The following is a 23,952-nucleotide window of genomic DNA, read 5'->3' on the forward strand; positions in this document are numbered from 1 at the left end:
TGCAGTGATGACCTGTTCGTCCACTTTGCGAAGGAATATTCATATGTTAATGTTTCCAGCCAAAACCGATACTTTTACATCCTCTTAGAATGCTAACGACCACCACCAGCAACTATTTGTTTCAACTGACGGTGAAGTAATGTAAACATTCACACACACACCTGAATGATGTTTTACCCCTTAGGCTATGCCTCATTTCACTTTGCATAGGGTATATACTGTAAGCAGACCAGTAATCTGTTAGGAGAACTGAACCGCAATAGGCCAGTTGTTATAAATTAATATGCTGTACATACCGGTACACACATAAATGAAGTACAATACCAAGTGGGTTACTGTAGTCACGTCCTAGTTCGTGAACCATGGTCAACGACTGAGTGGCCTAGTAAGTGGTCCTGAGAGTTGGGATACCAGTTGCTATGGAATGGGAGTGGGCATCTCAGACATATTCTGAGTCATGGCCCTCCTTGTGCTCAGGCAGCTAGGACTATACAATTCACAGGTAGTGAACCCGTTAGAGGAGAGATCCTCACTTGGACTATGTGCATGTAGGATAGCATCCTGCTTCATGAATTTACTGAGCTCAGAACATTTTAAGCAAGCCTCGGACCTATGGGATTAACGGAGTCCCACTCCCATTTGACAGGCGAGGGACTCCTTAGAAACAACTTGGCGAACGAAATGGAATTCGATGGGGAGCTATCAATATTAATGGGGCTTATGGAAGAAAGAAAGTAGAACTGGCCGAGTCAGCAAAGACGATGCATTTGGATGCGCTAGGAGTAAGGGCTGGTTTACACGGGTAGAGTAGCGAGGCGAGTAGAGTAATGGTTAGTCCACACCAAAGTTAATAAACAATGTTAACGAAACAAAGTTAATAAACAATGTTAACGAAAACATTTATCAAGATGTTAATAAACTTTTGTTAACAAACCTCTTTAACATTATGTCCACACCAAATAAACTTTGTTAACAAACCTCTTTAACATTGTGTCCACACCAAAATATCTGTTTGTGAGGTTACAATGGATAGGGTCAGGAAGAAGAAAATACAGCTGCAGCTTTCATTATTTTAATGAGTGCAATTAGAGAAAAATGCAGACGCAAAGCGTGGCAAAGAAAAATATTGGAAAAGCGTTTAGAATTAAGTTTGGAGAGGACACTTAGGCCTATGTCAGAACTTTCAATTCATGATGCAGCAGGCTTTCAGAACTTTCTGAGAATGTCCCCACAACACTTTCAGTTCTTGTTGACAGTAATTGAGTCTGAAATTGCAAGAAATTATACAAATTTATCGGAATGTCATCTGCATTAATGTTAGACCAAGTATAACTTGAAGATTCCTAGCGACTGGTGACTCCTACCAAAGATCATGTAAGAGTGTAAGAGAAATACTCCTACACTTCATTTATGTATTTGTATGGTGTATATGAGATGCTTGCGATTCGACAGTCGATTTCGAAAAATAAATAAAAGTATTGTATTCCGCGCTAATTTGCGTGTTCTAATTGCGTCTTTGCGCATGTGCGAACCGAAATGTTAATGAAAACACGAAATGTTTAATAAAAAGTTTCATTCACAAAAGTTAAAGAAATTTTGTTTATCAACATGCTCGAAAAGTTAATGAACATGCTATTTTGTTTATTAACAGAAAGAAATGTCATGAACATTGTTCATTAACAATGTTTATTAACAAAGTTAACGAAAACATCTTGGTGTGGACGCACCTTAAGTTAGATAGTAGAGTAGCCACGTTACTCTACTCTACCACTGTCTGGTAGAGTTGACACTCGTATCGTTCATACGGGAGTAGAGTCATACAGTAGAGTAGAGTAGTAGCACCACGTCAAGATGCAAGCATGTCATAACGAAGAGTTTAAAGACATTTGCAAACATATTAATGCAAGAGGTTAGTGAGGCGTTAGAAGAAGCAAATGAGGAAAGAATGGAATGGGTAAGAGGCTGGCTTAGGAGAGATACACTCGTGGCATCAACATTAATTCTGAGAGAACTTGCGACAGAGTATAAAGAAGAATACAGAAAGTGTATGAGATTGACGCCTGATAATTTTCAGACACTGTGAGATGCTATAACACCGCAAATTCAAAGACATGACACAGTGATGAGAGATGCAATAACACCGAGATTTAAGCTTGAGGTGACTCTGAAGTTCTTGGCCACTGATAATAGCCATCAGTACACAGTAAATCATGCTGACGTGGGCCTAATTTGTAGTAGCTTCTTTGCCATAAATACCCCGATTACTGATCTATTTATATAATTTGTTTGTTCGTTGCTTGTACAGCCTAAGTGTAGCGCTTAAGCTTCAAGACCTGACATTGTACTGTAAACAATAATTATTTTGGATATTCCAAACAAAATATGAAAATTATTCTATTTGTTGTGGAAATTACCATTATTGCTTAAAATGAATGGCATTGGCAAGTGATATGTAGAAGACCCTATGTATGTTATTAATATGATTAAAGTACACAGTCCTGCATCACTGTCTAACTTAAACACGTGGAGATACATGATGAACACGCTGTGTAACACTGAAACTTGAGATACCTTCATTTAAAGGGACAATCCGGCTGACACTTGTTTATATTTGTTGTTGCATCTTCGAAACTGTTATAGGTTTAGGTATTTTTGAAATCCTTCTTCCATCGAAAAGAGGGAGGTCTGTTCTCCATTATAGTACAATACACCTGCATGTGTTTGACCTCCATAGGTGTACTTCCCCTTAATATCACTCAGCTATATCCCCCTGTGGGTGGGGCGGTAGAATAACACCCATGGTATCCCCTGCCTGTCGTAAGAGGCGACTAAAAGGGGCTCCAGGGGTTCTGAACTTTGGAGAGTGGGCTGGTGACCACGGGGCCCTCAGCTGAGTCCTGGCATTGCTTCCACTTACTTGTACCTCACTTTTATCTTTCCTATCTGACCTCCCTTGGTCAACTCTTGTTCTTTTCCGACCCTGACGCTATTAGGTTTGCGAGGGCTAGGGAGTCTTTCATTTTCACGCCCTTCGTGGCCCATCTCTTCCTTTGGCCGATACCTTCATTTTCGAAGTGTCGGACCCCTTCCATTTTTTCACCCTGATTATGTTATATAGAGGATGGTTGCCCAGTTGTACTTCCTCTTAAAACAATAATCACCACCATTATCACCACTCACTCAGCTATAATGTTACGTTGTGGATGAATAGGCTTTTAGTATTCTTATTTCTTTCTTAATCTGCTTACCCTCCAGGGTTGGTTTTTCCCTCGGACTCAGCGAGGGATCCCACCTCTACCGCCTCAAGGGCAGTGTCCTGGAGCGTGAGACATTGGGTCGGGGGATACAACTGGTGACGATGTCCAGTACCTCTCCCAGGTGGCCTCATCTGGTATGCTGAACAGGGGCCTTGGTGGGGATGGGAAGATTGGAAGGGATAGACAAGGAAGAGGGAAGGAAGCGACTGTGGCCTTAAGATAGGTACCATCCCGGCATTTGCCTGGAGGAGAAGCGGGAAACCACGGAAAATCGCTTCCAGGATGGCTGAGGTGGGAATCGAACCCACCTCTACTGAGCTGAACTCCCGAGGCTGAGTGGACCCCGTTCCAGCCCTCGTACCACTTTTCAAATTTCGTGGCAGAGTCGGGAATCAAACCCGGGCCTCCGGGGGTGGCAGCTAATCACACTAATCACACCACAGAGGCGGACGGCTTTTAGTATTACCTTCCAAATTATACTTTACTAAACCATTTAAGGGAGGGAGTGTAGATGTCTGCGGCACCATCTCCAGACTTCTTGGATTTACGAATTTTCATCAGTTCTTGGTTGCAGGTACATCGTATTTTTTAAAAAATTTCTGTTTAAGTTCCATAAAACCAAAACCCTCTTGACCCATTTTTGCAATCAAGTCCTTTTTCTGCCGCCCGTCTCATATTTAAGTTTATGTAAATAATGCTGTTTATGTTCCATAAACATTATTTTTCGCGATACAGTTCTACAAATTTGCATGTTTCTTCTTCCGTACACTTCATTTTGCCACCAAATAAACGCACAAAAATGCTCAGTTTACTCAACGGAATACCATCAGTACACACATGGAAATAGTCGAATGACGCGCCAACTGAAAAATCGAGCATCCTCGGCCTTCTCCGCCAGCTCTCGGAGCTCGGTTCCGGTGGAGGGGGAAGGATAGTGGTAGAGTTACTTTACCACAGCGGAAACCCACTCTACTCTACTGCGTACTAGCTACTCTACTCTACTTGCTACTATCCCAGTCGTTTACACGATGCTAGTAGCTCTACTATCTACTCTACTCGCCTTGCTTCTCTACCCGTGTAAACCAGCCGTAAGTGATCGGGTAAGGAGAGATAACGAGGAAGAGAAAGTGTAGTTGACGGGTGTTAGAAAAGAAAGGACCGGCCGAGTTGGCCGTGCGCGTAGAGGCGCGCGGCTGTGAGCTTGCATCCCGGAGATAGTAGGTTCGAATCCCACTATCGGCAGCCCTGAAGATGGTTTTCCGTGGTTTCCCATTTTCACATCAGGCAAATGCTGGGGCTGTACCTTAATTAAGGCCACGGCCGCTTCCTTCCAACTCCTAGGCCTTTCCTATCCCATCGTCACCATAAGACCTATCTGTGTCGGTGCGACGTAAAGCCCCTAGCAAAAAAAAAAAAAAGAGGAAGGACAGAGGCTGAGGTAGGGCTCTTTATCAGGAATACCATTGCACGCAACATAGTTTCTGTTAGGCACGTAAATGAGCGAATGATGTGGGTAGATTTGTCAGTTGGAGGAATTAGGACTAGAATTGTGTCCGTGTATTCACCATGTGAGGGTGCAGATGAGGATGAAGTTGACAAGTTTTATGAAGCATTGAGTGACATCATGGTCAGGGTCAACAGCAAGGATAGAATAGTGCTAATGGGCGATTTCAATGCGAGAGTTGGGAATAGAACTGAAGGATACGAAAGGGTGATTGGTAAATGTGGGGAAGATATGGAAGCTAATGGGAATGGGAAGAGATTGCTGGACTTCTCTGCTAGTATGGGTTTAGCTGTTACGAATACATTCTTCAAGCATAAGGCTATTCACCGCTACACATGGGAGTCTAGGGGTACTAGATCCATAATAGACTATATCTTAACAGACTTCGACCGGGCGAGTTGGCCGTGCGCGTAGAGGTGCGCGGCTGTGAGCTTGCATCCGGGAGATAGTAGGTTCGAATCCCACTATCGGCAGCCCTGAAGATGGTTTTCCGTGGTTTCCCATTTTCACACCAGGCCTTTCCTATCCCATCATCGCCATAAGACCTATCTGTGTCGGTGCGACGTAAAGCCCCTAGCAAAAAAAAAAAAACATTCTTCGAATTCAGGAAATCTGTTAGGAATGTAAGAGTTTTCCGCGGATTTTTCGATGATACAGAGCACTATCTGATCTGTAGTGAACTAAGTATCTCTAGGCCTAGGGTAGAGAAAATGAAATCTGTCTGCAAACGAATAAGGGTAGAAAATCTCCAGGACGAGGAAATTAGACACAAGTACATGGATATAATTAGTGAGAAGTTTCAAACAGTAGACAGTAAGCAGGTACAGGATATAGAAGGTGAATGGGTGGCATACAGGGATGCTGTAGTAGAAACAGCAAGGGAATGCCTAGGAACAACTGTGTGGGTAGTGCCCTATCCTAGGCAATCCAGTATATAACACACAACTTTGCGAAGAAATATATATGAATTGTACCTTAAAACCCTTTTAGAAGAGAGATGTGTTCATTACCAATGCCAGGGACCCACCAACCCGCCCAAAAATGTATGTTTACTTTTATAACAGAACAAAAGTTTTCACGCGCCATCAACCATTAGCCGGCCAGGTACGAGCACGGCCATTGGCCGACATGACGTCATTCCCATAATTCGTAATTCCCACATTTTGGCTGAAGATGACGCCAAACTGCGTCGAAACTAGTTCCAAATTTAAATATATGTTGTAAATAAACTATAACATTTTTGTATTGAAAAGGTGGACCCTTTTAAGTTTTCCTATCTTCCATTCTCAGTTCAATACAGACAAAAATGAAATTCTTAGATTTAAATACATAATTCGTAACTCGCAGGTTCTGTTACCAACCCACTCAGAATAAAAACGCAGCAAGAAACACACCAAGAAAAATATGTAATTTAGTAGCTGTAACCTATCTTTCCAAATCCAGACCAAGTTCTGTCATGAGGACAGTGGCCCCCTTTCGGGGCCACACTCCCTTCGAGAGGCTCTTAACTATCGCCATGGCACATACTGCCCGCACGGCAGGAAAAAAAAGTAATTTAGTAGCTGTAACCTATCATTGCAAATCCAGACCAAGCTCTGTCATGAGAACAGTGGCTCCCTTCAGGGGCCACACTCCCTTCAAGAGGCTCTTAACTATCGCCGCGGCGCGTACTGCCTGCAAGGCAAGAAAAAAGTATTTTAGTGGTTGTAGCCTAAAACAAATTTCAGTAATTTAGTAGCTGTAACCTATCATTGCAAATCCAGGCCAAGCTCTGTCATGAGAACAGTGGCCCCCTTTGGGGGCCTCACTTCCTTCGAGAGGCTCTTAACTATCGCCGTGGTGCATACTGCCCACACGGCAAGAAAAAAAGTTAGTGGTTGTAACCTAAAACAAATTTCTCATAAGTCCGCTGGACATTTCCTTAACAGTTGGCAACAATTCGGAGATCACAGGCAGATTGTAAAGGACGCTTCTATCGGCAATCCCGTGAACTAAAAATAAAAGAGCATTACCGGCCGCGGATTTTCCGTGTACAGCAAGTGGAGTGAGTGGGGTGCCTACACTAGGGCTATGCCACTGTGTGTAAGGATGGGAAAAGGCGAACATCTTGGTGGAATGATGAAGTGAGAGCAGCTTGTAAACGTAAAAAGAAGGCTTATCAGAAATGGCTCCAAACAAGGGCCGAGGCAGTCAGGGATTTGTACGTAGATGAAAGAAACGGAGTGAAACAAATAGTTGTTGAATCCGAAAAGAAGTCGTGGGAAGATTTCGGTAACAACGTGGAAAGGCTAGATCAAGCAGCAGAGAAACCTTTCTGGACAGTAATAAAGAATCTTAGGAAGGGATGGGAAAAGGAAAGAACAGTGTTTTGAGTAATTCAGGTGAACTCATAATGGATCCCAGGGAATCACTGGAGAGGTGGAGGGAATATTTTGAACATCTTCTCAATGTAAAAGGAAATCATCCTGGTGGTGTTACAAACAGCCGAGCTCATGGGGAGGAGGAAAATTATGTTGGTGAAATTATGCTTGAGGAAGTGGAAAGGACGGTAAATAAACTCCATTATCATAAGGCAGCAGGAATAGATGAAATTAGACCTGAAATGGTGAAGTATAGTGGGAAGGCAGGGATGAAATGGCTTCATAGAGTAGTAAAATTGGTATGGAGTGTTGGTAAGGTACCTTCAGATTGGACAAAAGCAGTAATTGCACCTATCTATAAGCAAGGGAACAGGAAGGATTGCAACAACTATCAAGGTGTCTCATTGATTAGTATACCAGGCAAAATATTCACTGGCATCGTGGAAGGGAGGGTGCGATCAGTCATTGAGAGGAAGTTGGATGAAACCCAGTGTGGTTTCAGACCACAGAGGGGCTGTCAGGATCAGATTTTCAGTATGCGGCAGGTAATTGAAAAATGCTACGAGAGGAATAGGCAGTTGTGTTTATGTTTCGTAGATCTAGAGAAAGCATATGACAGGGTACCGAGGGAAAAGATGTTCGCCATACTGGGGGACTATGGAATTAAAAGTAGATTATTAAAATCAATCAAAGGTATTTATGTTGACAATTGGGCTTCAGTGAGAATTGATAGTAGAATGAGTTCTTGGTTCAGGGTACTTACAGGGGTTAGATAATGCTGTAATCTTTCACCTTTGCTGTTTGTAGTTTACATGGATCATCTGCTGAAAGGTATAAAATGGCAGGGAGGGATTCAGTTAGGTGGAAATGTAATAAGCAGTCTGGTCTATGCTGACGACTTGGTCTTAATGGCAGATTGTGCCGAAAGCCTGCAGTGCAATATCTTAGAACTTGAAAATAGGTGCAATGAGTCATCATCGTCATCATCATCATTTCACTTTATCCAGCTGTAGCAAATATGGTTCCTCTCCACTTTCTTCGGTCTTTCCACCACTCCTGCTCCAACACTGTGTCCCAGTCCAGGTTTCTTTCTATAATGCTGCGTTGGATGGTATCCTTCCATTTCAGTCGTGGTCTCTCCTTCCTTGGATTTGCATTTCCATCACCACTTTTGGCATTCTTTCATCGCTCATTCGCTTTATGTGCCCAAACCATCTTAGTCAGCTCTTCTCTATCTATCATTCATTTTTTCCACTCCAATTTCTTCCCAGATTTTCTCATTCCTTATTATGTCTCTTCTACTCTTCTGTATCATACTCCTCAAGAACTTCATTTCGGCTGCCTGTATTCGATTCTCATCCTTCTTTGTCATTGTCCAAGTTTCTGCTCCGTAAGTTGTTATGGGTACATAATACATCTTGTACATAGTATCCTTTGCTTCCGTTGGCACATCTTTGTCACATAACATGTTTCTTACACTATGATAGAAACAACTTCCAGCTTGAATCCTTTTACTAATCTCAGCATCCAGTCGAGCGTTTTCCATTAATTCACTCTCCAGGTATTTAAACGTTTCCACTACTTCCAGGGGCTTGTCTGCAAGTCTAATCTGACCTTTCCCTTCTTTCTCCCCTCTAGTCATAACAAGAGTATGGTACGAAAATTAGCCTCTCGAAGACTAAATTGAAGTCAGTAGGTAAAAAATTCAACAGAATTGAATGTCAGATTGGTGATACAAAGCTAGAACAGGTCGATAATTTCAAGTATTTAGGTTGTGTTTTCTCCCAGGATGGTAATATAGTATGTGAGATTGAATCAAGGTGTAGTAAAGCTAATGCAGTGTACTCGCAGTTGCAATCAACAGTATTCCGTAAGAAGGAAGTCAGCTCCCAGACGAAACTATCTTTACATCGGTCTATATTCAGAGCAACTTTGCTTTACGGGAGCGAAATCTGGCTGCACTCAGGATATCTTATTCATAAGTTAGAAGTAACAGACATGAAAGTAGCAAGAATGATTGGTGGTACAAACAGGTGGGAGAAATGGCAGGATGGTACTCGGAATGAGGAGATAAAGGCTAATTTAGGAATGAACTCGATGGATGAAGCTGTATGCATAAACCGGCTTTTGTGGGGGGGGGGGGGGGGGCGGTCATGTGAGGCGCATGGAAGAGGATAGGTTACCTAGAAGAATAATGGACTCTGCTACGGAGGGTAAGAGAAGTAGAGCCCAGACGACGATGGTTAGACTCAGTTTCTAACGATTTAAGGATAAGAGGTATAGAACTAAATGAGGCCACAACACTAGTTGCAAATCGAGGATTGTGGCGACGTTTAGTAAGTTCACAAAGGCTTGCAGACTGAACGCTGAAAGGCATAACAGTCTATAATGATAATGTATGTACCTTCACCCTTCATCAGTTTAAACAATTTAAACTGGGAAAGCTGTTCCAGAGTTCTACCACTCAAGCCTGTCACCTTTTTAAAATAAGAGAACAATTGGAAAGAATTTCATTTTTGGAGATCTAGAGTCCTTATGAGTATGTAATGATGTTTCATTTGCTTGAAATCTGTTCGTCATCGTCTTCTAGGTATTACCTTGCTTGGATGAATGTCTGTTCTTTGAACTTGCAAATGTCGCCCTGCACAAGTGCATGCATCTCTTTCATGTAGGCTGGTGATGTGCGCAATGACTGTATATTATTACACTATTTTGGTCTACCGCATGGTGTCCTATTTCAGTATCAACACAAACCAGTATCCCCCCCCATGCAGGTGGGGGATACACATTTAGAATACACCCGCGGTATCACCTGCCTGTCTTAAGAGATGACTAAAAGGAGCGACCTAGGCGCAGACATGGATTGCGGGTTGGTACAATGTGTTGGACCTCCTGTGGATGGAAGGGGCTGAATACATTCACAGGTAATCTCTGCCTGTCATAGAAGGTGACTAAAAGGGTCATGAGGCCATGGTCCCCTCTTTATTCTTTATTGATTTTTGAGGGTTAGTTCTAGACTTATTCAAAATTTTTGATGCTGCTCGGAAATGGGCCTTTTACATGTGCGATAATGCCCAAAAGCCCGCATTTGTGACCACCCAGGGATCTTGTGGGTGAGAGCATCATGTTCCCTCGCAGTAGTATCCGCCTGACAACACAGGTCCCCACACAGCCGAATGCCTATATTTAGTGCACTGTACATGCCATGGGGTAGGCCTGCATGCTATTGCGGGTGACTGGAGGAAGGGAGTCCTAGTGCTCATTGCCTCAGTCATCCCGTATTAGGCATTGTCCAACATCGGACCCCGGGGAGTACCATCTATGATCAGGTGGGTATTGGCAGCTTGGTTCGTCTACAGAGACCCCTGATTGGAGTGGGTGGCATTCGGGGAGGATGTGACCATTTTTCCATTATTCTTACTTTGTTGAAAGAGAAATCCTCGATGGATTCTTAAACATGCCCTGCGGACTGTAGACGGCAATATAACTTACATAACACAAGTTATCCTTGCTGCTGCTGAGGAGTCCATTCCCTCCTTCTCATACCATTAAAATTTCAGTTTAAAATCCATTAAAATGAAATGCAGTATCATTATGTACCATATTTTATTTCATATTCATCTGTGCAAGTGTTATAGTGCGTTTTAAAGTTGTTTTTAAAGTTATATTGTGTTTGCCCAATTTGACTTTTGGCTGATGATGGCACAGGTTTAGTGCCGAAACTAGTACCTTATGTGAACGGTATGTGATTCATTCACGTTAATAAATGTTTTTGTATTGAATAGGAGGAACCATCTTAATTTCAATTATTGTATCGGGCCATGTCTGGATGTAGTCTTACAGCTTTCAGGTCATTGTGCACTGTATCGGTCCATCGCTGTCTTGGTCGTCCCTTGGGCCTGTTTTCAGTGACTTCCATTGTTTACACTGACTTTGCCAATGTATTGTGCTCCGTACGCAATACATGCCCAAACCAGCGCAGATGGTTTTCCTGCATTATATTTTGGAACACAGCAACGCCATAACTTTTCCTAATATCGTTTGTAACATGATCCAGTCTAGTGATGCCAACTGTCCACCTAAGCATCTTTGTCTCCATGACGCTTAGTCGATGTTCTACCTCCTTTGTAGCTGGCCAACACTCGGTGCCATAGAGAGCGACAGGACGGATAACAGTCCGGTAGATCTTGGATTTCAGATGGTCCTTCATCTGACGGTCACAGGTGACGCTAGTTGTCATTCGCCACTTCAGCCAGGCTGCGTGTATCCTTGTGTTGACCTCGTCAATAAGTTGGCCATCGTCAGAGATTGTGGAGCCAAGATATTTAAATTTCTCGACTCGTGCTAAATCTTCACGTCAAACGTGGATGGTTACAACTTCTCGAGGATCTAATGTCATGTATTCTGTCTTCTTTATGTTGAGGCGCAGGCCACACGTACTGTATATTAAACAAAAATTGCAATATCACAGTAGATGACAAATGTAGTTTTTTAACTAAACTCACAACACAACTATTAGTGGCTGCACGCTTACCATTCATATGCACAGTAACACAGTCTCACAAGTCTGTACGCTTAACACAGTTTGCTCATACACTGCAATTATAGTTCGCTGTTCCTCATTGCTCAGCTGCATTGTGTGTCCCTCACCACTCAGTTTCACTCTTTGCATTCGCTGTCAGTTTCACAAACAGGAGTCCCAGTGCTTCACAGTACTGTCGCTCATGGAACTGAACTGTCTCAATTGCTGGCATAGCTGAGTCCGAACTGAACCACAAAGGCTCATCTGGCCTGACTTATATAGGGAGGATTGCCCTTCCAGATTCTTCGGACCAGGAGAAATCCCTGGAGCTCTCCGAAAATCTAATGCTTAGGTTACACCTTTCTGGATGCTTTTCATTCACTGGAAGGCATGGAGTGATGATGAGTGGTAGCATATGGGCTAGTTATCTGCAATGTCGAGAGGGTAGGGCCTTAAATCAGGCTTGCTTGCTCCTCCTAAGGCTGCACATTAAAAAGGCAGACATCACTTGGCCCTCTCCTTAAGGCTGCTTGTCCCAAGTTGCTCCATGGTACAGCACCAGGAAATCCAAATGGACAACCATCATCTTCCCTTGGGGAGGCCACTGGATCCTGTAGACGTCATTGATCCTTGCAATGACAGTGTATGGACCCTGCCATAGCGACTGAAGCTTTATTGACTTCCCTTTCATCTACACAGGGCAGTACAGCCAAACACAGTCGCCTTCGTGAAAACCTGCAGATTTGGCCAGTTTGTTATAGCAGGCTTTCATCCGGTTGCTGGCTACTCTCAAGATGATGTTGGACATAATTTATGTTTATGAAAAATTATATTTGATCGTGGCGTCGACCTATGAAGATCTTTTGCTGCTACTTTCACCATTTGAGAGAAACCTGCGTGTAGGTGGAATTGCGGAAGTGTAGTGTAGAATGTGAGGTAAGGAACGTTAAGGATGACACGAACACCCAGTCCCCAGGCTAGGGATATTAATCAGTTACAATTAAAAACCCCTGACCCGGCTGGGAATCCAACCTGGGGCCACCGAGTGACAGGCGGACGCGTTGCCCCCTACACCGCAGGGCCAGACTGTTGTTGGACATAGTCATGGATGTTGTTTAGCCATTCTACCAACTCACCCACATAATCCATCACTGTTTGCTCCTGATCCGGTGCCAATCCAAACATCAGGTTGCATTGCAAGTGTAGCTCCCTCCCAAAGACCATATTGGCAGTTGTCACGCCTGTTATCTCATGGGTGGATGCTCAATGGGCCATCAAGAAAAAAGGGACGCTCACATCCAAGGCCCTCTTGTGCACTGAAACCACCTTTCTGAGGTGCTCCTTGACAGTCTTCATGAAACTTACCACCCTCTCATTCTACTGAGAGTGGAGAGGTGTCACTCGAGTTTTCCATACTCCCAGCTGTAGAACCTCCTGCATCAGACTTGACTCGAAGTTCATGATCTAGTCTCTATGTATTTTCCTCAGTACAATGAAGTTGCAGCAGAAGTTTTTCACCAAGACATCAGCTACTGTTGATAGTTCTTAGTTAGGGATAGCGTAGACCTCTGGCCACTTGGTAAAATAGTCCATGGCCAAGAATGGGTAACAATTCCCAACGTTAGGCTCTGGGAATAGCCCAGAGATATCGATGGCGAACCTCTCGAAAGGTGCTCCATCATTGTACTGCACCATCTGGCCGCTATTGGTACGTGGGCCTCGGCTCACAGCGCAGGTGTCACACACTAGCACATCTTCTTGATGTCATTCCTCAGGTGCACTCAGTAGTTACGCTGTCGGACATGATCTAAAGTCTTGTTCACTCCCAGGTGGCTGGCAGTGATGCCCACATGCAACTCGGTCACCACTTCTTTCCTCATACTTCTGGGGATTATCAGCTGGGCAATCTGCTCCCACATGCCAGTTAGCACCCCATTGCTGACCTTCAGAGATGTCCATTGGGCTCAGTATGCCTTGCAGGTTGGACTGCATTCGGCAATGCTGTTCCATTCTGGTCGCTATCCTAACTCAACATCCTGCAGAATCTGCCTGATGTCATCATTCTTCAGCTGCTTCCTCCGTAGGTTGGCTCGGTCCCAGTCTTCAGCGGTGGCAGTCCTTACGGTGCTGACACCCATGGTGCCCATCTGCCTCTACACCTTCTGGCAGTGTGCACAGTTTTTAGGGCATGGCCACCTGGGCAGAGCCTCGGCATTGCAGTATCTCCTTCCTTGGGAGGATGGTTGCCCAGTTGTATTTCCACTTAAAACAGTAGTCACCACCATCACCACCACTGTCTTGTTGATGTTCGGCGGTAAAGTCGTACTCTTGGAAGCATTGTATCCAACACAGACAGGTCTGATGGCGATGATGGGATAGGAGAAGGTCATCATGGACACCGTCTGTCTCCGTGGTGTAACGGTTAGGATTATAAACTGCCATCCTCAGAGGCCTATCCAGTTTACGGAAACTCAGAAGCCAGGTCAGGGCAGAGTGGTCGGTGCACAGATGGAATGGCTGCCTATACTGATACTTGCAGAAGTGCTGCAAGGTCTTTACAATGGCCTGCAGTTCCTGATGCATAATGCAGTAATTATTGTTCGGCTTTAGACTGCGTTTTGCTGAAATTGGAGATCAGCTTCTCCTGGCTGTCCTGCAGCTGCTACAGCACCCTACCAATTTCCACATCACTGGTGTTGGTGTCCATGATAGAAGTAAAGTAAACTCGTGTCTTCATCACGATATAGCGCAGCTCTTTTCAGGCACAACCCCAATGGAGCTGAGCTGCATGTACCATTTCAACCACATACCAGCCCTCCTGCCATTCTTAAATTTCTGACAGTACCGGGAATCGAACACAGGCCTCCGAGGACGGCAGTTTATAGTGCTAACCGTTATGCCACGGAGACAGACGGTGTCCATAATGACCTTCTCCTATCCCATCATCGGCATGAGACCTCTCTGTGTTGGTGCGATGTAAAGCAAATTGTTAAAGAAATGTAAGTTGTACATTCTGTAAAGTCTTGTAGTAACCCAATAAATAATATTTAGCTGTAGAAGGTTTTTTGTTTTTTCTTTTTCATATTTATGCACAATAAATTGGTTCTAATCCTATTGCAGTTTTACTAGCCTATATTTGATAAGAAACATGCTCATTTTTATTACTTATAAGGTGTACATTTATTTTATGAATGATGATAGAAACATGAAGATGAGAGTATATTGTATACCACAGAAGGGGTTATTCTTATTCATTCTGAGTTAAAAAAACAATATTCATATAATATTTTGTATTCTAATGATATTTTATATAGGGTGAAAGTCACTCTGCAAGTATGCTTGTCATAAAATTTGGTACATTTTCATAAGGCCTAACATTGATGAAATCTGTCATTCCTGCTGTAGCTGATGGCTATGTTGTCCCTGGCCCATAAATCAAACTGTTGTCGATTAATGTTGCACCTAGGATATCAACAGTTCAAAACAAACTTCATATATAGCCTCATTGTACTAATACACACTATCTTTCATATCAAGTGTTTCATGAAATTCCTTTCTTTCCATCTCCATTAGATTGAAAATCATGTCGGGTAAAGTCAAGGTATCGGCAGAATGGAAGAAGCGTGTCAAGTCAGAGTACATGAGGCTGCGTCAAGTGAAGAGGTACAAACGTGCAGATGAAGTGAAGGTGGCATGGAACCAAAACCGTAAGCAGATGACAGGTAAGGTAATGGGGCATTTAAAAAAAAAAAGTACCGGTAAAGTGTATTCATAAGTGTTACACATTTCTTCCTAGCTATTATTCTTATTCTTTTTCCACTATGTTTTTTTTCTTTCTTGAGACCACTTTGTGGCTGTTTTCTTTGCCTCCCTCCCTTGGAATCCTTCCAAAATTTTCGTCCTGAAATTTTTTCTCTTTCCATTACTTCTTCTCTGATATTATTTCTTTCTAGTCTTTTTTAATCTCTTAAATCCAGGTGGTTGTTGAATTTTTCTTCCAAAGATACGTGATGACCTTTTTGGCTAGTCTACTCTGTAAGTATGTCCAAAACATAGCAGTCTCCTCTTCCGTACTGTTATAGATATGTTTTCTATGTTCTGATAAATTTTGTTATTACTTTACTTCCGTTTTTAGAGGTCATAGCTATTATTATTATTATTATTATTATTATTGTTGTTGTTGTTAAGCATATTTAAGAATTTATTGTCTAATGTCTTAAGTTACATAGTCAACGAATGCAGGAGTCAGAACTATAAAATCCAACTTGTCTCCTGTATGGACTCAAGTGTTGCTGGATGATGTACTTCACCATTTCTCTATAGCATAGCATAATGTTACTAACCACAACTACTCAAAGTTATTCGTTTGATCAGTACAGCATGATCTGCTTATCAGAAGCTTTACTAAATTCTTCTGTGTATGGTAGGGAAACTTTTGATTATAATGTTCTCTGCACACAATATGCAAGGAGAAACTGCCCTTATGTTGATACATAACGAAACACCCGCCATCATAAAATAAGATCATTCCTTGCCGAAGAGCTTCATGGAAAGGGTTATACCATTTACAGAGAGGTTCATGGGAGCACGAGAAGAATTGACATGATAGCCAGTAAACGTGACTGCAAGACAGTCAGAATGGAGCATCACACCCGTCAGCCTGTGGAGGTTAGTGTTGAAAAGAGGAACATCTGCACACCTACAATTAAATTTTATGGGGGAGAGTACCATTCAGAAGAGATGCAAGTATTGGGTTTAATAGTAGGGGCATATGGCACTATAAGTAGGTTTTTTACGAATTTCTGGAACAGATTCGGCTTACAGAAGTCCAGAATTGATCTTTTGGTAATTGCCGCTTTACAAGGATCTTTGTATATTTTAAAATCACTTCTGTATTCACAGTAGTTCCCTTAATATTCCTGTTATGTATTGTCCTTTAATTATTATTTTTTGTATTTCCAAATGTTTAATTCTGTAGGCTATATATTGTACTAGTAAAAGATAGCCCGTGCTAACTGATGATTTAAAAGAGCCTGGGTGAAACTTCTCAAGGAGATTCCTAGGCAAAAATAACTAGGGCTTGGTACAGGAGGATAGGTTCTATCTACAATAAGTAAATATATATTTTGAATATATAATTTATTCAAAATTAATGGTAAGTTGAAATTCATATCACCTTGATGCAGTGAACCGCCATCTCCCAAATCACCTTCCTGAATGGTTCTCCGGGAAAACTCGTACTCCCGGGTCCTCTCGTCACCATGGACTTGGACTCGTACTCCAAGATCCTCTCGTCACCACGGAATTGGATTCGAACCCCAAGTCCGCTCACCAGCATGGACTCGAACCCGTATCTCATACCTGAAGGTCTCGAATTTCTTGAAGGTCTGCAGCGATCTTGATGTGGGGTAATCGCTCGTTATTTAACTTTATATGAGTGTCCACAGTCATACAGTCTCCCGACACGTTCAGAATCACTTAACGCCAAAAACTGACTTTAATATTGGAGTAGGTGCATAACACGAAGTTTGAAATATGCCAGAAACTTCACTTAACACTTGCAAATAGAAATTATTGAATGTTACTTCGGTAGTTGAAAATGCGGATAGCTTTGATTTAAGAAACGAAATGATGGAACACAGTTCATGGTTATTTACCACTGAAAATGATGAAACAAAATACCCTTCACTTGTAGTGCACTGTCTGTGGTTACTTGCCACAACGAATAATAATAATATTGTCGCACTTGATACAAAAAATTCTATTTAAGAGTTTATCTGTAAGACACTGCTAATAGCGATGAAATAAATAATAACTTATCAGTCACCCTTAGCAAAGTGAGTCTCGTAAAATAATAAAGTCACTGAAGAATAGTTAGAAGTAATTATGTACAAGTATGAGCAGAAATCAGTTTGAATCCAGTTATGACTAACACTATTATTATTTTATTTTCCACTAATTGTAGTTACAATTTAGGGATGGTGAATGGAGAAAGGGCATAGCCCCATATACACAAAAGTGCCTCCATCACCACTTAAAATTATAATATACAAATATACACTATTATGGATTATTAGTTTACGTCGCTTACTTTTAACAGTTCCATTGGCACAGTTTATCGTATTCAGAATTTATCACCAGTTAAGGAGTACTTAAGTGTTGAATTGCAAAAAATAGGCCAATACTTGTGTTATCACAATAAAATATTTTAAACGCCTTTAAATATCACAGTTACTGAAATATTGTTTTAACACTTGCACAGCAATGGAATAAGTTAAACACTTCACTTGGTTTCTGACCGAAGAAATACTAAGTTGCGTAGTTTGAGAATTATACCGAGTTCGGTTCTCGGTGTGAGAACTTACACGTCGTATTTGATAACCACTACATTGTCACTTAACTCTACTGCTGACAGACAGAATAACAGAGGGTCTGGCAATCACTCAATTGTTTTTCTTGAGATTTGATAGTGGAGACGTTTTTGTAATTGGCTACAGAATGGCTTATCTCCCAAGACGATACAACCATTATTAAAGAAGTTTTCTAAATCTCTAAATCGAAAGTTCGAGAATGCCTGACTCATTGTTCAAGATGTATCCATATCACAAAGCAAGTTGATGAGTTCGGTGGGTTAGTCTACCTTGCTCCTACATCTACATCATTCACAGCAGTTTTGCTCACATGCTGGCTCATCCTGGTAGATGTTAGCACATCGAGCTTGTAGTTCTCAGAGCGCATTATGATTATACGACATCGCTCTTAATAAATATGGCATGAACCCTGCGTTCCTGTTACAAATTGTATTGTTAATCTTTGAATTTTTAGTTATTTATCAGATGATGTTAATGTTCAAATTTTTGATGTAGTTAAAGTTTGTTCTTGTGGCAATCCAGAATGTCTGGAAATTTGTTGAGTTTCTCAATAAATAAATAAATAAATAAATATATAGAAACATGAGGCAATTCATGGAAAAGAGTTGGGAATATGGAAAGGGTCTGATCGTGACATTCATAGATCCAACAAAGGCATACAATAGTGTTTCTAGGGAGAAACAATGGGGAATAATGGTCAAAAAGAGACTGGGTACACATGCTGTAGAAATGGTGCAAGCAATGTATAAAAACTGTGTCAGAAGCATACAGACTCCATTTGGAAAGACAGAATGGTTTAGAAATGAAACTGGACTAAGACGGGAGTGTGCTGTAGTCTTTTTTGTTTCTAATGATTATGGACGAAATTGTAAAGAAGACAAAGGGAGTATATGGGAGTAGGAAGATGAAGTTATTACTATTTGCATATGATATTGTGGTCTGGGAAACAAACAGCAAAGAAGTACAAGACCAGGTTGATGCACTGAACAAGAAAATTGAAAAGTATGGTATGAAAATCTGCACAGAGAATATATATCAAGTGATATCAAGAAGGCATTGTGAAAATTGTTGGTCAAAGCCTTGAAATTGTTCAAAGTTTCAAATACCTACAGTCAGTCACACCATGGTTTGAGAGTTGAAGAAAACAACCACGAGCACTTGTATTCTGAAATACTACCTATTGCCCTTAACAACATTAAGCTCCAATTAAGATGTTCTATCACACCGTGTGTGCGAGAGAAGTGTCAGAGAGGACATCAGACAAATCAGGGACAAATGTGGTAGAAGAAATAAATAGAAACTAAAAATAAAATGCAATGAAAGACTCCAGGAAAAAATAGAACAGAGCTGAAGAATGGAAAGAAGGTATGTGGAGAAATCCAGAGGATGATGATGATGATGATGATGATGTGAGATGGTGGAGGGTTAACTGGTGTACACATATTGGGAAAGTATGACATTAACACGACACTTAGCTTGGAAATAACCAACTGGTGATGACGAACGTACAAATTTGGAAAACACAGAAGCGAAATAACAGTATAGAAAGGATAGGGAAGAGAACTACCTACGTAAATCCTTAATGGCTGCCAACCACTTATTAATTAATTGATAGTCAGTGTCGGTGTTGAAGTTGTTAGAATTTTTATGTATTTCCACAGCTTCCCATATAATCCTAGCCCTGTATTGTTTAGTGTGGGTAAGACTCGAACGTCTTGGAACACAACATCATGATTCGACGATACGGTGTGCTCAGCTATTGCTGACTTATCTGGCTTGTTGAGACCGATATTACTTTGGTGTTCCTTGATGTGTATCCCAAAGGCGTACATAAAGAGTTTCTCTTTGTTTTCTTGACAAGGCATAAGCCCAAAAGTCCATATCATGTCTAAAAACATTTATGTTTACAATCAGGCTGCAATGAAATTAATAGGTAGGCTGAGTTAATAATTTAGTCTGGTTATTACAATGCTTAGACAAGGTTTTAGTCCTCCTTCTTAAGTGTTCAATGTATACATGGATTATTTACCAAAAGGCATAAAGGAGGAGTGAGATTCAGTTGGATGAATCAGTTTAGCTTGGTCTTAGTGGCAGACTGTGTCGAGAGTTTGTAGTCTTAATTTATAACGCTATGAATTTAACATGAAAATTGAAATTCCAAGACAGTCGTGTCACGTGGCAAGAAAAACATTTAAACATTTTGTGCTGAATACTGAAGTCAGTTCAGTGCTGAAAATGTGTATTCTCTCATGATTGTTGTAATGTGAGGGAAACCAAAGCTAAGTGTAATAAAGGCAATATTTTGTAAGGAAATGAGGTTGCAAACAAAATTATCCTAACATTGCTCTGGTTTCAGACCTTTGTTGCTGTATAGGAATGAAAGCTAGGTGAATTCAAATTAAGTGAACGATTGCTGGGACTAACAATTGGAAACGTTAGCAGGTGGGTATTCGCGATGAAGATTTAAAGGCTAAGTTAAGGTGAACCCATTTTTGAAGCCGTACATATGAAGTAGCTTTAGTGATGAGGACATGTAAGGCGAATGAGGTTGTGTAGGTTATCTTAAAGAATAGCAGATGTAGCAATTGAAACTAAGAGAAGGCAAAAGGTACATTAGTTGGACTTGATTCAAAGCAAAAAGGGAGCCGATGACCTTAGATGTTAGGCCCTTTTAAACAACAAGCAAGCAAGCAAAGCAAAAGGGGACAATTAGTGCAAATAGAGCAATTTATTTGTTCACAGGGACTTGCATATTGAATATTGGAAGGCATGTCAATCTATAATTTTGATATACAGTATGTTTATATGTATTTATATGTATTTGTTTCTGAAATGTTGATTCTTTAAATTTGTCCAGATATCCTGGTAGGAGAGCAGAAGCGTTGGGCTGAGGGTAAGGCTGTGTGGACATTTATGCAGGATGCCCCCCCACATGCAGTGTGCATGAAGAAAGCTGAGATAGTGTGCTCAGATGGAGAGGTTCAGAACAGTCCAGTCAAGATCATCAATGCTGTCACGCCTATACCAACCATGTACACATGGGCACCAATACAACAGAACTTCATGGTGAGCCTGCTCTACTACATTACTAATTCAACATTAGCTCTTTGTAAGAGCAGAGAATCTTGGAGAAATAGTATGAATCCAACTTATACCTGCAGTATCTTTCATTTATCTTGAATATCGTCGTTGCTGGGACGAAACCCCCTGTGTGTTATTATTTTTGGAGATATACTGACCTGCAGCACATACATTATGAAGGTCGAGAATGCCTTGACAATTGTCACACAATATTGCACCTTAGATGACAGAACCTTACCGGCCAAAGTTCTAAGCTAAAATATTTCACATAGAAGGTTTTGTCCCGGCAACGACGATATATTAAATTACATTCTGTCCAAACAAAGATTTCAAATTTATTATTTATTTATTTACATAGTTTACGCCCACATTGGAGCACTTAAATCAAACCCAAATACATTTACGTTAACAAAGAATTAACTGAAGATTTAGCTTGCATCATCTTCTTCCTTTCCCAAAACCTCTTCATTCTGGCTGACCTGGCTGCCCTTTCTTCATCAGATATGACATATTGTTTGTGTTGTACAGTTTTTAATGACAGTCTTATTTGTTTGTTCTTGAGAATCCTCTTTTCTTCTCTATTTTCAATTTGCTTCATTGTAATATTCAGCTCTTCTAAATCATTCTGAACTTCTTTAAACCAATTATTTTTTGTTTTACTTTTCCAAAAGTAATTAAATAGTTGTTTTATTATCCTATTATCATTTAATCTAGAAAGATGTCAGAAAAAGGCAATTCTTCTTTTTCTCATTGTATCTATTATAGATTCACTTTCCCTATAAACCACTACATTAGGCAATAAGCTCCATTGTCCATCCACCTGATGTTTTTTATTAATGATTGTTCTGAGTATCCTTCTGTCAACCTTTTGCAGTGTATCAGTTGTTGCTTTGGTGTTCAATTACAAGTACTATATTTAATGAATCTATTTGTATCATTTTATTGTAATCTAACCCTATTTTATCTGAGCTATGATTTGGATTATCTTGCTTTCCACAAAATTACCTTATATTCGTATCAAGTAAGGCCTTTGCCTTTGTGATTAATTCACGGGTCTGGAAGAGTAATTTTTTTTAAACTTACTGTTTCTTACAGTAACTAATTATCACATGAAGTAAAATAATGTCTCCATTGTTTAAAGGAATTTTAATGGGATACAATGCATGGAGACGAAATTATAGCAATCCAGAAAGACCGGATTTATTGCCCTGCAGTGTACCTGTAGGCCTATTGGCTCACTGCTTCCAGAATGCTGCTTTCTTGGAAATATACGGGCATGTTGCTGCGAGTGGTATAGCACAATTTTCTCTTATCTTCTAGCTGAGTCGTACAAGAGGAATGCACGTTCATCCAGAATCTATTCTCCCTTTCTCAATTGCCACATCCCAGGGTCACTGACCTGATTTTAAACTGAGTTGTATGGGGTAGGTGTGTCAGAGATTCTAACTGTAGAGTTGAAAATTGTGAATATTTGCGCAGAAATCTTTTCGAAATTTTGAATCAAAGACAGTTGTGAAAATTTTCACCTGTGATTAATGACTATGTCAGTTTTCAATGGGAGTGGTCGTAAAATGAAATATAGAAGTTTAACCATCATTGAAAGACTGAAAAGTTTAGAAAGATTGAAGATCAGCGAGTCACCATCCAGACAAGCCGGCCAGGGTTGGTGTGGGTGAAATGAGTGAGAGGCATCAAGAAACAAAAGGAAATCCTTATAAAATTTTCCTCTGTGTGTGATCATTTATGGTCACAAAATCAATAACTGCATCAGACTATGATACAATGGCTTAATCAAGAGTGGAAGATCTCTTTTTTACATTTTTTGTGGTTCATGGTGTGGGTTGCTGTAGTCACGTCCTAGTTCGTGAACCGTGGGCAATGGCTGAGTGGCCTAGTAAGTGGTCCTCAGAGTCAGGATACCAGTTGCTATGGAATGGAAGTGGGTATCTCAGGCATATTCTAAGTCATGGCTTTCTTTGTGCTCAGACGGCTAGGACTATACAATCCACCAGTGGTCCCTAACCCATTACAGGAGAGATCCTCACTTGGACTATATGTAAGTAGGGTAGCATCCTGCTTCATGAATTTACTGAGCTCAGAACATTGTAAGCAAGACTTGGATCTATGGGAGTAACAGAGTCCTACTCACATTTGACAGGCGAGGGACTCCTCGGAAACATCTTGGTGAACAAAATGGAATTCGATGGGGAGCTTTCAATACCGGTATTAATAGGGCTTATGGAAGAAAGAAAGTAGAACTGGCTGAGTTAGCAAAGAGGATGCATCTGGATGTGCTAGGAGTAAGTGATATTTGGGTTGTGAACAGCCAAGCTCATGAGGAGGAGGAAAACTATGTTGGTGAAATTACGCTTGAGGAAGTGGAAAGGATGGTAAATAAACTCCATTGTCATAAGGCAGCAGGAATAGATGAAATTAGACCTGAAATTGTGAAGTATAGTGGAAAGGCAGGGATGAAATGGCTTCATAGAGTAGTAAAATTAGCATGGAGTGTTGGTAAGGTACCTTCAGATTTGGCAAAAGCAGTAATTGCACCTATCTATAAGCAAGGGAAGAGGAAGGATTGCAACAACTATCGAGGTATCTCATTGATTAGTATACCAGGCAAAGTATTCACTGGCATCTTGGAAGGGAGGGTGCGATCAGTCGTTGAGAGGAAACTGGATGAAAACCAGTGTGGTTTCAGACCACAGAGAGGCTGTCAGGATCAGATTTTCAGTATGCGCCAGGTAATTGAAAAATGCTACGAGAGGAATAGGCAGTTGTGTTTATGTTTTGTAGATCTAGAGAAAGCTTATGACAGGGTACTGAGGAAGAGATGTTCGCCATACTGGGGGAC

General features: G+C 41.1%; 1 protein-coding gene across 2 annotated transcripts in view; it reads left to right on the forward strand.

Annotated features, from left to right (window-relative positions):
* Positions 1-23,952, forward strand: part of E(z) (histone-lysine N-methyltransferase E(z)) — a 180,638-nt gene that overhangs the window by 2,062 nt on the left and 154,624 nt on the right. For both annotated transcript variants that reach the window (XM_067147736.2, XM_067147737.2), the window contains exons 2-3: positions 15,217-15,365; positions 20,872-21,080. In XM_067147736.2, coding sequence (XP_067003837.1) covers positions 15,217-15,365; positions 20,872-21,080 — 358 coding nt within the window. The remainder of the gene's footprint in view (positions 1-15,216; positions 15,366-20,871; positions 21,081-23,952) is intronic.

The sequence above is a fragment of the Anabrus simplex genome, chromosome 5, assembly GCF_040414725.1.
Source record: "Anabrus simplex isolate iqAnaSimp1 chromosome 5, ASM4041472v1, whole genome shotgun sequence".
In the NCBI taxonomy this organism is placed as follows: domain Eukaryota; kingdom Metazoa; phylum Arthropoda; class Insecta; order Orthoptera; family Tettigoniidae; genus Anabrus; species Anabrus simplex.